This window comes from Magallana gigas, chromosome 9 (genome assembly GCF_963853765.1).
Source record: "Magallana gigas chromosome 9, xbMagGiga1.1, whole genome shotgun sequence".
NCBI classification, from domain to species: Eukaryota; Metazoa; Mollusca; class Bivalvia; order Ostreida; family Ostreidae; genus Magallana; species Magallana gigas.
The window spans coordinates 767,085-784,409 of NC_088861.1; the positions used below are offsets into that span (position 1 = coordinate 767,085).

Below are 17,325 nucleotides of genomic sequence, written 5' to 3' on the forward strand. Positions count from 1 at the left end.
ACAATAATTTGTTAAAGTTGGTTTCTGGAAGAACAGACTTTGAAAATTTTCTTAATAAATATTGACAATTGTTTTACTTTTTTAATCTTTTGTTTTCAAGATCTGTGTACAAACATAGAATTGTGAGCAAATCTCTGTATCTTGCTTATAATTCGAAGCTTAACACTCAAAAATGGTTAGTAAATAGAATTCGTAAACAATTAAACACAAGAAACATGCACTATAACAAATAAAGAACACAATTTATTTTTTCAAAATGAATCATATATATACATGTATATACCTACATATTTCCATTAGCGATATCAAACTCTATTTAAACTGAATAAACTAGAGAAAATGCCGAACATCTCAACAAAACCTATTGCATTAATCTACCATTACGCAAAAGATAATGCCGAATTACCGAGAGAATGAATTGTATTTCAGTACTCTTTTGATACATCAGATTTTGCTTAATTTGCGCAGGTAAACAGTTAACTGTTTGATTTACCGAAGTCTCTGTTTGATTTGATACGTAAAAATCACGAAATACAGACGATAGTTCCCAGGTTACAAAACATAAATAATGAAAACGAAACGAAAATCAGAACAAGCTAACACCAACGTCATGTGTAAACTGTCAACGCATTGAAATATTTAGCCTCAATTTACTTCACAAAATCGGCACCAGTATATTTTGCATGTTTCAAAAATTTCCCTTCATACGCGAACTGTTGCATAACAAGCAAATTTATCATAGTCAGATCGACCCTTTTTCGTATAATGTCATGGCTGCTTTAAACAAAGAACCTCGTTTTAGAAGTATGAGTACGAGTCTTGGTAAAATGGGTATGCAAACCCGGGCCGCCGTGGCAAAATAAAAGCCAAGGCAGATCGGCAATCATCAATTCCAAATACGCACTATTTTGCAGCAATATTTACAGCGAATACAAATATACTGGTTTATCAAATATCCTGAAATTTTAATGAGATTGGCAGATTAATAACTGCCAATCTTTTGTTTTGCCCAGGCCAAGTCTTGCCTACCCATTTTACCGGATGCCGAACTCGAAGCTGAAACACGCCTTCCCTTTATTATTATTTTCGTAATAACTCAGATTTGAAACAGAATTAGCACTTAATTTTTGCAATTTATATTTTCCTTCCCAAAAGGATAATTTACGCTCAACTACGTTGAATTGGAGTCCGTAGTTCGTGAGAAGAAGATTTTTAAAAATGCACCCCCCTTTTTCTACAGTTTCACGGTTTTCTCCGCTTTGAATAAAGATCGGACTTTTATTTCTGCAATTTAAATTCGCCCTTCCATAAGGATGCTTTGTGCCAAATTTGGTTGAAATTGGATAAGCGGTTTTAGAGAAGAAGTTCAAAATGTAAAAAGTTTACAGACGGACGGACGGACGGACAGACAGACGGACAGACGGACGACGGACAAAAGGTGATCAGAAAAGCTCACTTGAGCTTTCAGCTCAGGTGAGCTAAAAAACGACTTTAGAAATAAATCGACGAAGGTAACTAATAATAAATCGGATGTAATGACAGTAGAATCAAAATCATAACACATATGATTAAGTATTACGAGAAAATAATCTATTATTACACACACTTCTTTACTGTGTGAGAGTATTATGAAAAACAGATTTACATGTATATAATTATCATAATCACTTCATATTCTTTAAGCCTCGGATGGAAAACAACCTTATAAGATTCTAATGAATATTTTTAACGTGGAACAATGAATCAATCAAATTTGGTATTTTCTACCTACTCATTTCATGTGTCGTATCCACTAAAATCGCACATCAATATTTATAATCGCAAAAATATTGTATCATCATCATTCAATATAAAAAATGTTAAGGTGAATAACACACCTGGAAAAAGTCTCTCAAATTAACAGTTAATTATTTGATTATAAAAGATATAATAATAAATAAACTGTACATATATGTATGTCAAAAAAGAGAAAAATGTGCAGTTTGGGAAAAATGGAGGTAAAAAAAAATCATTTCAGTAAGTGACAAGAAAAAACTATTCGGAATTCGAATTCGGAATGTACTGATCACAAGCTCGACACTTTATCCACTCGGCTATGTGTGATGATGTTTTATTCAACCTTAAGTTGACACTTCCGAAGCTATTGCAGCTCTTTAACGTTGTTTGATACATTGTTCATTCCCGGAGTGTCTTCGTTTTTTGGAAGGTTTCTTCTGTCATCTTCTACCTTCAGAAGAAAATAAAAATATCTTGTAGTATACCAGTTATTTGTGGACTAAATAAATTTGTCTTTTGGAAATAGATTAAGGTCACTTTGAGCAAAACAATTGTGAAATAAATTTAATATAACTTGTTGTAAACACCAAAAGAAAACACAATAATTTTGAAAACTTGGAAGCTTATTTTATATTATGTGTCTTTGTCAACAAATACAGATCTTTGTAACTCGACATGATACAGTACAGGCAACGCGGATCCCGTATTGGCCCGCGTTACCGTCACGGTATTTTTATCGTTCCCGCGATACACCATCGCGGTTTTTGATCGCGGTATGGATTGCGACCGTGATGACACCGCGACGGTGTGATTTACCGTTATTCCTGCTGCTGCTTGTTGTTGTTGCTTTACCATTACAGGCAATGCAGGTCGCGTAAATCCACGTCAAATATGCGACTTCAGATTTAAGCATAACAGCTGCACTGTAAATTAATTGTGGTCCATATTATTATAAAATTAATAAATTATATTTATGAAATAGAATTTCATGACATCGGAAACTACATTCGAATTACAACATAAAATGATTATTATGCTGTTTAATTTTGTGATGTGTAAATAAGAACACATATCTTTGTATTTGACGTGCTTATTTCAGTTATTATTTCTATTAGTTGATAATCCTGTTTTTATAACAATCTTAAAATTAAATATTTTCATAAGATATGAACTCGTATCAATGCAGAGCAATTTCATCTTCTCATTTTATAAGTTTACACGCATAGCGCCGTAAACTGTCAATACATGACTTGTGTATGTTTTAAATTAAGAAATGAACAAATGTTGGGAATCAACTAAGAGATCTATTTTTCCATTCAATAATAAAATTATCATTCATATATAAAGTTGGTGCTGCGTTAAAGCACATTGAATCATAACGTGTATCAGTATGCGTTTCCTGTGTATACATATAAAGTTTAAGTCACGATAATTTTCTGTGTATACATGTAGTGATTAACAAACTCAGGGTAGAAAACGACATGCCCTTGAGGGTTTTCACACCTATTCACGACAAAAGAAAAAGTCTATATCGCGTACGGCTTCGTCTAATCGCACAACACCTTACAAGAGAGAGAGAGAGAGAGAGAGAGAGAGAGAGAGAGAGAGAGAGAGAGAGAGACAGAGAGAGAGAGACAGAGAGAGAGAGAGAGGTTTAGGCGTAATTTAACGTACACTTATGTGAAATATACTAATATCCAATACTAAATATTCATAAAATTAGTATTCATAAAAGAATATGGTACACTGTGATTGAATCCATCATGCAATTTCAGATTTGAGTCCACGTGCTGCACCTGTCAATCAAATCAACCCGCTAGCTCTACCACGTGTTTGCTCCATGATAAAGTTTCGTTCTATTAGTTTTATTTTTAATAAAGAAAAAAAAAGAAGTATGTTTAACAGTTAAGTTTTTTTTTACAATGTTCGTGATGCATGATATACTGTGTTTGGAAAGTTTAATTCGTTGTGTTTTTTCTCTATCTCTCGTTTAATTTATAATGGAGGTTTTTTGCGGGAAGGAACATCTTCAACACGTTTAGCGGTTAAAGAACGCAGTAAAATAAATCAATTAATTGATATAACTATTAGTAAAATTGTTTGATATGCATGTAGAATTCTTCTTGGTCAATCGTTACACAGATTATCTACCTGCCTCATTCCTGTGTATTCTGTGCGTTCAAGCGTAGAGTGATTTCCTGTCAGTGCGACGGTTTCACACCTTTGTGTAAAACAATTGGGACTGAAGTCAAATAATGTTAACTTCGACAGTCTTAAAGCGGTTGGGGGGGGGGGGAGGATAAGGTTACGATAACGGGATACGGGTTTACATATTTGTAGTAGCTTTATATTCAGTAAGATTACATGTTCATGCCCACATAAAATGACATCAATACATTTACTGAAATGTTTAAATGTTTTTTTATCGGCATGAAATGCAAAACTTTCAAAACATGTTCTTAATTTCTTTGAAATGTGTAAGAACATAAGAACAGTTTAACAACATTTCCTTCTCAAATTTTTTTATCTAGTTATTCTGTTAACAGAGAGAGAGGGGGGGGGGGGGCTCGGTCGCAAGCGAACGCTAACCTCCGTCACGGCGGGTAGCTGGTACACCATCACGACACCATGACATGGGATACCCACAATATCTTTCGATTACATAATTTTATGCAACTCTGGGTATCTCTAAGGCTCCTTACTCTCTCAGTCAGACTGACTCTATAAGAACACACGGCTTCGCACTTAAAGATTGTCGTCGCAAACGTAACGCACTTGAAAGTGGGAATCCTCGCGCAGTGACAAACGACGAGCCATACATGTACCTAAGGTAACGCAACACAAATTCAATAAAACGTGAATTCACAAAAAATGTTCTTTACACGTAAAAGACCTTGTAAGAAATGAACGGAACATGCTAAAAATACCGGGTTGGTAATTTTATAGGAAGCCCTAATTTTTAATCACTTGCTCATCATTAGTTGACACGCATGGACTTCAAAACAAACAATACAAATGTAGGCGGACCAATTAATTGTTAAGAAAACACAATCACACTGCGTACACATTTATAATTTTATTGGCAATTAAAATCATTTCATGATAATTTTACGACCTTCTTAAAATATGATAATGGATTCGAAAATATTTTATTTGCAATTGCTGCACAAGTATTAAATTAAATACTTTTATAATTTATTTAATAGCTATGAAATAAAAAAAATAGTAAAAAAGACTCCAAGTATTTCGATTATAATCTCTGTCAAAATCGGGTTAAATATCGTCATTAAATATAAAGAAACATTCAATTTATTTGTCATTCGGGGAGATAACTCCCGCTTGTATACGATACTTTTCCATCGATAATTTTACCGTGGCGGGGACAGGTAGATGATGAGTTTACCGTGATGGGAACGCGGTATACCTGTCTCACCTGGCCGATCACCTCGATGTGTTTATACCGTGACGGGGCGCGGGAAACACGGGATCCGCGTTGCCTGTACTGTACATTTATTTCGATGTATATACACATGCATTATGAGAATTAAGGAACACTGGACGATTCTTTGAGTATTGAGTATTATGAGGGGATCAAATACGGTCGGGGGCTTTCTGATAGTTTTGATTACGTTCGACCGTATTTGTTCAACTCATAAAAATCAAAGAATGATTCCTTATAACTTATGTTTATATGATTTTCAGGAACTAGACTATAAAATGTTTAAAAAAGTCATTGATGAAATTAAGGTAATGATACATTACAAAATCGATTGATAGTGTTATCAGAGACAATAGCATTGGCAGATGTAAATACTACAAACTAATTGGCAATGTTATAATTGGTACATTCAATGTAGTTGTCGTAGGTCAAACATAATGCTTTTCAGATATTTTTTTGACATATTTCCTTGACTTCCGTCCCTCGCCTTTAATGAGTCTGACATGATTTTATATTTCAAATAAAGCATTTGGAAAAGGTGCTGACAGCTCTCATACCTAAAAAGTAGTGGGAGAAATTTGGTATCGGAGAATAGTTTATCCATGTTTTAGACAAAATGTATAATAGAAATAAGGGTGAACTTGTGTTGTGTTTTGCATTGAACATAAAAGAGATCGCCGTACTTTTCTATTTGTTTTGTTTGCTTTGATCCTTCTGTACACCATAAAGCCAATTATAACACAGACTGCTAGAAACCCAATCCCTCCAGCTATGCCAGCTACCATATAACCATTCTGCTCTGTAAAAGATAACTTCACAAAAATATATGATTATTCATATATAAGGTGCTAATCAAAATGATCGGAGTTTAGATTTGTGCAAAGAAAAACATTAATTGCTCACATATTTTTTTTAAATATAAAAAAGCAAAATTTAGTGAGTATCACGTACATGTTATATTCAATTTTTCTATTTGTCAGTGTTAAAATATACGTTTAGGTGGCAAAAATAATCTAGGACGAAAAGCAAAATTTAAAAGCATTTAAAATAAAATAATTAACTGTCAAGATTTACAAAAACTTCGAAACTTTCAAAAATGCGCTCGATTAAAAAATACACATGTTATAGTTTACCGATTTGGTATATACTTGTATATCTATGTATTACAGGCACCTACGTGTATTTATTAACAAAGAAATAATTTTAACACAGCTGTACATTGAACTGTTAATGAGGTTTGCAATTGGTGGTCAACAATTTAGACATCAGGGGCTCGTTTCATAAAGAAGCCTACATTTTGGGCCTAACTTTAGTCTTGTTCGAGGACTTACACCGAAACTTAGTCGGGCGTATTTTGCATTTCATGAAGCGGTGTAACTAGAGGCGTAAACTTTAGACTGTAGCTTTAGCATAATGCCTTGACAACGCAGCACTGCACATGCATAAAATTGTGTCTATTATACTCTGTTATGTAAAGGTGCATGTAGCATGTGAAAATATGATCAAATTTAGAGGAACTGGCAATTATAATAATTTCTATTTAAAATTTTTAAGATTTGATAAATTCTTGTTTCACACAAAGGTTAAAAATTTTAAATAATATTCCCTCTCCTTCAACAATTTACCGGACAAAAAAACAACATACTATCAAAATTAAATTATACAAATAGATAAAACATTATTGAAACGGCAACTACAAAATAGTGAAGTGAATATGATTTTCTGGAAAACCAGCGCAAGGAGTATTATTTAGTGTCAAAAACACATGGAAATCTTATTATAAAATGAATTATCCGTATAATACATGTATAATGTTTAATTTAAAGCAAGCTTACTCGGTATTATTTTGGTTGAGTAAATGACTTGTGTAATGTCCTCAATAGAATTACCAATATATCATTTTAATTAATTAAGTAGTCCAAAATATATGTTATTGTATTACTTTTATCATATTGAATATTTTGAATTTACTGGGTCGGTGTAAATTTACAAGTTGTCATATTGATGTTTACATCCAATTTTCTGACCTTTGTCGCTCTTTGTCATTGTGCATTTCAATTGAAAGGACTTCAGGTGTTATAAAACAAAATTTATGTATTTTTGTTTTCAATCATTTCGCGATGTTTTGTATTTTATCGCAATATAATGTATTTTAAACATGTACATGTATAATGATAAGCTACACTTTTTGTATAAAGTATTTAGAAATAATAATTTGTATTTATCAAATCAGTTTGAATTGCAGACTTGTCTAAACTCTAATGTGGCATCATTCGTGTAGTGAAAAACCATGTTTCAATAACATATCTTCACTTTGAAAAGAGAATAACAAATGAAGTTTATAATTGTGCAGTTAGTAGTACCAGTGAGTTTTATCGGCCTCGATTTTCAGTATTATTTGCATTTAATATCAATGCATCCAAAGGTACATACATGGTATGTTATAAGAATATACTGTTCATTGATAAATTACAAAAAAAAATTACCTTTTTTCTCAGGAAGCATTTTTAATGAAAGATTTTTAAAAGGTGAAGTTATTACTAAATGTGATGTAAACTTGTTCATGGTAAACGTTGTATAAAGAAAAAAATGGTTTAGAAAACTATAATGTAAGTTTATAAAAATCAAAATTTAGGTACGTTTTTTTTATATAAATTAAGATCTCTCTCTCTCTCTCTCTCTCTCTCTCTCTCTCTCTCTCTCTTATATTTATTTGGGGGAAACCCCCATATGCACATTAATTCCGGAGAAACTCCCGTGGCAATCAAAGGCCAGAATTAAGAGTATAAATTGTTCTTTCTCAGTATCTAAATGTGACAATACATTATATTGCATTAGTGATACAATACAATCGTCGTTTCATTATATTTATGCTTACTTATGTTTACGTCCGAACGCCTGCCTATGAGTGGACATAAAATTTGGGCTTAACTTTAGTCGGACGTAAAGATTCGAACTAGTCCCGTATTTACACCGGCGCATCGCTAAGTCTCGACCCTTTATGAAACAAGCCACAGATCCACCTCACATTTTTCAAACTGATTCATCTGAGTATAAACTACCATTGAGTAAAGAAAAAAAAAATTTTTACTTTAAAATTACCGATATCTTTAAACAGAGCCCCCCCCCCCTTTTTAAAAGGAGATTTATATAGTCTAAATATGGCCACGACCATCCAGCCCCCTTCACAGTTTCTAAACTGCTATACACTCTTGAGACAATTAAAGAAGTGTTATCGTTGTATTCAAAACTGGGTTTTTAACAATGTGCTGATATTTCTCTGACTCAGACATGGTTGTAAGTAAAAAAAAATGATACCACTTTATGATATCGTTTCTGTTGTCAACAACGGTTGATAGCCTAGGTATTATCTCAACGCACAATGCGTGTTGCTCAACTATACTGCATGGAAATAAATCGCATTCTGTTTTTGCAATAACTTTAAGGGACAGATAAATTTCATGAAGTGTCAAGTTGCGTTTTGAAAATGGCAATTCTAAAGTATAAATTTATATATTTCTTACTTTTTTCCTGGGAGAGTGGTTCAACATCGCCTGTGATTTGCGTCCCATCTGATACGTCACACGCAATCACAATATAGGCATCATTTGCTGTACGGGTAAAAATATTTGAAACATTCTAATACATACTAATATATGTTATTAAAATACAAAATGTAATAATATTTTTCGGAGACGTTTGTAAAAATCACACTGTCGAATAATCATAACAGTACCCCATGTGCAATTTAGCACCACAAAAGTGCTGTTTCCTCAAATTTTGTAATATCATGTGTCATGTGATAAACATTTTCATGTTGCGTTTTAAGTACAGCATCTTTTTTAAATTTTCGATAAATATATCATAATATTTAAAACTGTTCAATGCCAAATGTAGGTAACGACAAGTTAAGTAAATAAAAACCGCGCTTGTGGTTTATTGGCTGCTATAGCGTCCTCGGTAGCGCATTGGGCTACTAATACCTAAACTAATGATTATAGGGTTCAGAGATCGATACCCGCTATAGGCACTCTTAAGATTTTCATACGAAACATTCACCATGCATTATTTTGGCATAGTATATTTATGCTACATAAATTCTTTGTATACTTTGTATGCGAAAATAGATGAGTATTATTATTGAATGTATTAGTGACAAACTGACAGGAGCATAATAATATGCATGTATCATATGATTTTTCATTAAGAGTACACCTTAGACGGATGCATAAAAGTCACTGATATAATTATCCGGCACTGTTTATTACGGCACAAATAGTTATTTTAAAACAACTTAGAAAGGAGTCTCTCGTAGAACTGTTATTGAATGTTTTACTTAGTTAAAGCATCCCAAAAATGAAGCCTACATTAAATTCCCGATCTTAAACCACAGGATTTCCAAAATGTATTTTGAATATAATTTCAATACATAACGTCGTTCATTAGGTACACACAGAATTTGTAGCTTTAAAATTAAATATGATGTCAAATAATTAAAAATAATAGCAGCTCAAATTAACATTCATTTGAAAGCTACTTACCTGCAAACCCGAGCCAAAGAAACTCGTCACTGCTCCTGACTGTTTCGAAGGTAATATTAATACTGGAGGAACTTGAAATCGGCTGCAAAAATGGCCGAGTATGATTTGACCCTCCTAACTGTTTTCCCGTCGATCCATCATATATAACCACTTTCTGGAGGGATTCTGGTCGGAATCGAAGGTCCATAATCCAGACCTCAATGGTTGAAAGGTTAGTAGACGCTGTTAAACTGCATGTAACATTTCGGTCCAACATGCCACTCTTGTAAGAGTTAATATCGTTGGCTGTTAGATAAAACATTCCGGAATTACGGCTTTGATATCTGTGATTTCGAACTGGCGTTCCTATTGTGGATTCTGTTATTGTGAAGAAGAAAAACAATTAAATGTTAACATGTGGGAAAAAACAGTAAACTAGAAATTGTGAACTTTTCGAAATCAGATCTTATATCTCTTAAGAACGTAAATTTTTAAATCTAATATTAAATACATAAATATCTTACTTTTTATGCAGAAATAATCTAGATATGCGTAATTAGTTGTTGATTTATAGTGATGTTCAGCCGAGCAAGACATATTGCTGGTCGATTCCCATACAACGTGTATATTTTTACAAAGGCTAAGACCCATGCAAGTTTCAATAATTAGTGTCCTGTTTGGGCCGTTGTATTCGCCAGTGCAATCAGTGGTCTCGTTTATATTTCTGCAACACTTTTCTTTTAAATCCTTATCATGTTCTGTGTAATCGTTTTCGAAGTCAAGACATCCCGTAGAATTAGGCTTCGCTCCAACATACACTTCTAATGGATACACGACCTCTGGCTGTGGACAACTTAAACTGACAAAACTTGTGTAAGTAGAGCCGTAGCATGCTGGTTCCGAGGTTTTCTTGTTATTACTTTCATATGTGAATGAATCACTGCCTGTTAAATAATAACAAAAACCGTATCATAACATATGCATCACTCATAACATTGTTGTCAAATGATCATAGTCACTGGCGTTTTAAAAAAATTCACAATACAAATTACGTAAAATTTGTCCTTATTGTAATTTTTGTTTCAGGAATATGCTACGAATAAAATAATCGATTTTTTGAAAATTATTGTAATCAGCTTGCTTGTGGTTACTAATATTATTTCCATCTCCACTTCTGTGTTATTTCATATATTTCTATTACCTGTAATAAATTGTCATAGATTTTTAGAAAACGCTTCTTACTTTTATCACATATTTACGTTGTCTTAATTACACCAACTTATCATTATTTTTCACGTCTGCGCTTTACACTAAAATTTGTCAACTCATCCGAAACATTTCAAGGTAGCTCACTACATCAAGGCTTTAACTTTTTATGACAATACGTCACAAGAAATTGTTTGTATCGAACAATTTGATTGAATATAACCATAGCTTTAGTGGTAAACGTATCGTGGTTTGAACTGTTTGATCGCGAGGTCAAATCCGCCTGAGGCTTTGTTCATATTCATTTATTTTCTCTGAAGATGATATGCTTATGATTTGCCTATTTGACGTAATACTTTTTTTTGATAACAAGTAATTTTCAGCTTATTTGAGAAACATTTATAAGGTGTAGCAAGCCACTTTAAGATTGTGTTTAAATGCCCTTTAGAATACACATGAATTTATCAGTTGGATTTCAATAAGATTCCCCTACGTTTTGATAAACTGATTTCCCCTGAATAGACAATCCTGGCAGTATAAAATACCTAAAAATTATTTTGTTTAATTTCACCTGAAATAATACCCATTTGTTTTCAAATGTCAAAACAAACCTCTTACAGTTGCACAAGTATATCCCAACACAAGTAAAGTAGATCCTATCATGTATAGGTTTTCGTTGAAAACCATGACTTTCAATAAAAACGCTAATCTTTCGATTCAACGAAGAGGATAAAATCTAAACAAATTCCGGATCCTTTGCAAACGAATGAAGTTTACATAATAAGGTAACTTAAATGTGCAATCGGGAAGTTTAAAACTTCGATTTATAGATTACCACATGGAAGGTGATAAGCGAGCTGGATAAATAAATACCTGCCACTCCAAGAACATTTATTTGCTCGTGATATATATGTTTTATAGTGTATCATCATGTCTGAGCGACTCTAAAGCGATTTTCGAATTTATGCTTATTACCTCGTATTATTGATTTTAATTTTTAACTGAGTGTAATTATTATACTATCTGTGGAAATTCTCATATAATAGTCGTAAATCATTCAATTCACTCTAAAAATAATCAAATTTGCTTACTTTGATGGGTTAAAGGTATATGAAACAAATATTGATACTGCAGACCTGTAGCCCACTGGTCTGAAAAAAAAGAGAAAAAAAACCCAGGAAGCTACAGTGCAACCCATTGAAACAAGAGGTCAATAGGCCTTAACAGTCACCTGAGTACCATAGCTCAAACACAAACTTGTCTCATATATATGCATTTAATTAAGTTTCATTCTGGAGTAGAAAATTTACAATATTGTAATGACGACCACCTTCCTTTCTGAACCCTTCAAAAAGGACTACGTGTATAAAAAAAACCCAAAGATCATATTAATAATAGAGTGCGTGGCCTGGGATTGAAAAGGTGCAAGACTCTGATAGAAAATAATTTCCCCATCTTTGTTAACTTTCACAATAGGTTTTATGTGTATGTGTTTTCAAAGATATACTAAAACAAGGTGGTTAGTACACATGTTTTGTATAAAACAACCTCATCCTCTGGCGTAGACAGAAACTCTCCATGGTGGGCCTTTTAAGCAAAAAAATAAAAACATAAAAAAAACAACAACAAAAACTTGAGTACTTCTCCTGCTCCAGCTTATGAATATTTAACCTTCATTGAGAATTACAACCATTTTAACAAGAGCTTGGACTTTTGGTAGTTGGGCCAATAGCAATGTGACGTAAGTGTGTCTATTTCATTGCAAGCCACTCAGCCATGGTTCTTTGAAATCAACAAGATTTGTCTGGCTTTTAAGCTAAAACTATGCAATTGGTGATTATTTCGCTTGAAACCAGTGCCATTTTAAACTTGATTTGACGCAAGAAATATATAGTTATATCCTACTGAAAGTCCAATATCTTGTTAAAATGGTTTTAATTTTATTAGTAACAGATGAGACAAACATACACCCCCTCCCAGCCATAACCCTTGCCTTACATGTAGGTTACACGAAGTATTATTAAACATGACAGTTTTGTGTTTTTTTAAATATGCAGTCAGGATTTATTCTATGCCAGTAGACGTTTTTAAACATTATATACATTAACACTAAACGTGCATTTTGGCCACACCGTGCATTAAAACCCCTACCCTATACACTATATGAGTGTTTTGGCTCCGCTAATATCAGCAGCCAGAAGTAAAGAAAAAAAACACCGATTCTTTTAAACATTAACACTATTTGACTATTTTGATCCCGCCCTAAAGCACAATATTTGATAATGTATGGAAAAAATACCGGATTTTGAACTTAGTCATTTTTTGACAAAAAATTGCATATAGAAAACCCGCATTGTACGGATTACGTCTCCTACAGTTTTCAAGATAGGAAGTTGTTCTTTTGCAGATCAGTTGTTTATATATCAGAAATGTGCATATTGCTAAGAGTTTGATTTCTGATAATTTATGAAAACAATACCAGCTTTTGAAGTAAGTCATTTTTTGGTAAAATATTGCATATAGGGTACTCTTACTCTACGGATAACTCCTCCTACAGTTTTCAAGATAGGAAGTTGTTCTTTTGCAGATCAATTGTACATATATCAGAGGTGTGCATATTGCTACATGTAGGATTTTAATTTCTGATAATTTATGAAAAATACCAGCTTTTGAACTTAGTCTTTTTTTGACAAAATATTGCATATAGGCAGGCTTGGGGTAATGCTAAATGTAATGGTAATGCATTGCAATGCATTACATGTTTTCAAAGTAATGCTAGTAATGTGTAATGCCACAAAATTAGCATTACAAGTAATGGTAATGTAATTCATTACTTTCCAAAATCTAGTGTAATGCTGGCATTACCTGGCATTACTTTGCATTACATTGCTTATTTATGCATGTTCACTTTAAAAAATGTGATGAATAAATGAATAGTTGAAATTGAATTTGACTTAATTTATTTTTTAAGAAGGAAGTAATAATTCTTGAGATAAAAATGTTTTAATTGTATTATTAAAAAAGATTTTTAAAAAATGTGCATGGTCTTTAATTAAAATTCTATATCAAATGCAAAATCAATTTTAAGCTAAGCCATTTTTCATACTAAGTTCAACCCTTTACAATGGCCACCTTCTAAATGATCATGATGTCTATTTTCTTTTTACTTCATTCAGCAGGAGACTAGTCCGTCCTCTCTTTGAGAAATCCTTCCATTTTCTACACATTTCAGTAATCAGATATGCGATGTCGCGTCACCATGAGTAAGGATTATGATTTTTCTCAGTGCTAAAATGCAAACTCAGGATACTTAGAAGATGAATGAATGAATGAAAAAGAGTTTTTTAATCATTTAAACAATTTACTCCAATTAGTTTGCATTTCAGTAAGAAATGTGTCAACAACACACTATGCCCTCAGGATAATCTAAGTATCAAAACAATCTATTGTTATAAGAAGTACTAAACACCCCAATCCCCTTCCCTTCGCTATGTCCCAATAGAATAGGAGACAGACATGCACCTTTAAAAGCAAAATGAATACACAGTCCATCAATGATGAAAATCAATATCACTTCCAATATTATAACCCATATGAAAATAATTTTACTTCCTAATTCTCTCTCTCTCTCTCTCTCTCTCTCTCTCTCTCTCTCTCTCTCTCTCTCTCTCTCTCTCTCTCTCTCTCTCGTATATTAAGTACACTGTACATTAGTTTGGACTGATAGAAGATACAAGATTCATGTCCTAAGACAAAGATTGTCAAACAGTACTTTTCAGTCCAAGCTTCGACTGCTCCTGTAGAACATTTATTTAGTATAGCTGGGAAGATTTTCAAACTAACAGGATGCAGTTAAAAGATGAACCCTTTGAAACTTTGATCATAAAGTGCAACAGCAATCTTTTGTCTTAAAGTGTCCTCAGTAGAAAGAAATACGATTCAAATACAGTATCTTAAGAAATATAACTGGGAAAAACCATCTGTTTATGAATTAATACAATTAAGTGTCCAAAATTATAAAGATTTGTGTAATCAGGGGAAATATCTCTATTTAGCTTCTGATAATCGCAACATTATTCCATAAATTGTTTTTTTGTTATGCATGTAATTCTGTGTCTCTATTTCGTATCCTACATTGTATCATGCCAAATGTCAATAAATATAATTTTACTTATGTAATATGTTGTTCATAATGCCACAAAATGATTATATATTAAGCAAATAAAGTATGACTCTTGTATAGTCATTGAATTTGAACCTGATACTGAGCATGAACCTGGAGATATGTTAAAGAGTGTTTTAAATTTGAAACATTTGCAAAAATTCTTTATGAGCTTTACTTTTTTAAAACAAAGTAATGGTAATGGTAATGCATTAATTTACTCATGTAATGGTAATGTAATGCATTACTTCAAGAAAATCAAGTAATGGTAATGGTAATTTAATGCCCAAATTCATGAAGTAATGGTAATGTAATGCATTACTTTACAATGTAATTCGCCCCAAGCCTGCATATAGGGTACCCCTATTTAATGTAGAACTCCTCATACAGTTTTAAAGATAGAAAGTTGTTCTTTTGCAGATCAATTGTACATATATCAAATGTGTGCATATTGCTAGGATTTTGATTTCTGATAATTTATGAAAAAAAACTAGCCTTTGAACTTAGTCATTTTTAGGCAAAATATTGCATGTGGGTACTCCATTTCGCTGGATACAGTAGGTAGTGTTTATCAATTGAGGGTTGACATGGATTATGGATACAGTTCACATTAAAGAAACCCCGGTTTGCTGTCACATTGACAGCTTTTCACTAGTCTTACAGATGTGTGAGAGTAGAGAAGAAAATTTTTAAACAATATGCATTAACACTACATGTATATGGCCATATTGCCTCCTCCACCCCCCCCCCCCCCCCCCCACCGTGACCCACAAAATTGATGAAATGATGAATTTCACAATTAAGGTAGAGGAGATTGTGTGGACATCATAACCATGCGTTCAGTTTTTTTTCCCCACATGTGCGGAAGTAGAGAAGATTTTTAAGATTTATTACATTTTCGATATACATGTATGGCTCTATTGGCCCCGCCCAAGGGCCTAAACCCATGTCCCAGAGACGTATATGGGAGTACAGAAGATTTTCTTATATTTACTATATGGCCATAATGGCCCTTCCCTAGAGCCCGAACCCTTACCCAGGGCCCATGGATTTCACAATTTTTGTAAAGGGCTTCATGGACATTATTAACCATGCCATCATGCGGGAATTTAGAAGAAGATTTATGATAATTTGGCTTTTTTTGCATATTTGGTCCCGCCTATGGCGCCCCAGGAGTGGTACAGCCATGAATTTCACAATTTAGATTCATCTAACCATAGAGATACTAAACACAAAAATGGTAAGAATTAGCTTTGTAGTTTTTAAGAAGAAGTTAAAAATGTAAAATTGTTAACGCGCGACGGACGACGACAGAAAGCAATTGGTCACATGAGTTCACTGAGGTGACCTGTAAATGCATATTTACTGCGCACTAAAAACTGTCTATTTCTTTATTCAATTCTCCGTGGCATTTCAGAATATTACATGTACTGTTTGTTTCTTACATGTTCTTTAATTTCTTCTACAACATCTTACCAAATATCCCATGTCATGCACAAAGCGAGTTGAACTGAATTGTCTTATCACCCTAAATGGCCGTATACAAATTTGTGTTTTCGAAGCCCTCAATGTCAAGAACAGGAGGGCTATTAACAATAATTTGGAGAAATGTTTTGTTCGTGGACTAGTTAAATAATGGTTGGTGATATTTTGAGATTGCAGCTTAAATATACGGCGAAATAAATTTAAAAAAAAAGCAGTGCCCTTTTTGCGCTTAATAAATATAGATAATGGATAGGTTTTTATTCAGAACTGTTAGATAGAGATATTCAGCTACAAACATTGATATTCAATTTCATGCGCGGATTCAGAAATTTTTTTCAAAGGGGACCTGGGGTGGGGTGTCGAACATTTGAACAAAATCAAACCAGTGATAAAATGTTCAATTCTTTATTTTCTAACCTTTGAAGGAAACGCTTAATATATCCACTGTGCCATACGGGTGACCTTTTTGTAGTGAGTGATATTTTCAGTGAGGAAATGTTATTTAGCTAAAAAGACTTGACTTAAATAATCTTCGTTTTCCTTACCTGATAAATGATAGTACGGTTTCCTTTTGGTCAATTTCTTATGAATTGTGAAAATACATTAGTGCAAGCCCAGCCAATCTGTCCTCTTGCATAGTATTGCGCATGTAAATCTTGATGTATCTTAATCCAGAAAAGGATCTTTCGGCCTCACATGTTGTGATAGGCAACACACATCCAATGTGAAGAAGAATT

At 33.2% G+C, this 17,325-nt stretch overlaps 1 protein-coding gene across 1 annotated transcript; it reads right to left on the bottom strand.

Annotated features, from left to right (window-relative positions):
* Positions 1 to 1,577: 1,577 nt before the first annotated feature.
* Positions 1,578 to 11,732, bottom strand: LOC105322008 (uncharacterized). Its single transcript, XM_034475158.2, has 6 exons — positions 11,553 to 11,732; positions 10,260 to 10,679; positions 9,757 to 10,113; positions 8,740 to 8,826; positions 5,899 to 6,014; positions 1,578 to 2,227 (listed from the first exon to the last, which is right to left on the bottom strand). The coding sequence occupies exons 1-6, from the start codon at positions 11,626 to 11,628 to the stop codon at positions 2,141 to 2,143; spliced, it is 1,143 nt and encodes a 380-aa protein (XP_034331049.2). The 5' UTR covers positions 11,629 to 11,732; the 3' UTR covers positions 1,578 to 2,140.
* Positions 11,733 to 17,325: the final 5,593 nt, after the last annotated feature.

What these genes read in the sequence shown, in the direction of transcription:
- LOC105322008 (XM_034475158.2), bottom strand. Translation starts at nt 11,628, where the DNA reads ATGGTTTTCAACGAAAACCTATACATGATAGGATCTACTTTACTTGTG. An exon ending in TACTTGTGCAACTGTAAGAG is followed by an intron (nt 10,680 to 11,552) that starts GTTTGTTTTGAC and finishes ATTATTTAACAG; the next exon opens with GCAGTGATTCATTCACATAT. An exon ending in ACCACTCTCCCAGGAAAAAA is followed by an intron (nt 6,015 to 8,739) that starts GTAAGAAATATA and finishes TATCTTTTACAG; the next exon opens with AGCAGAATGGTTATATGGTA.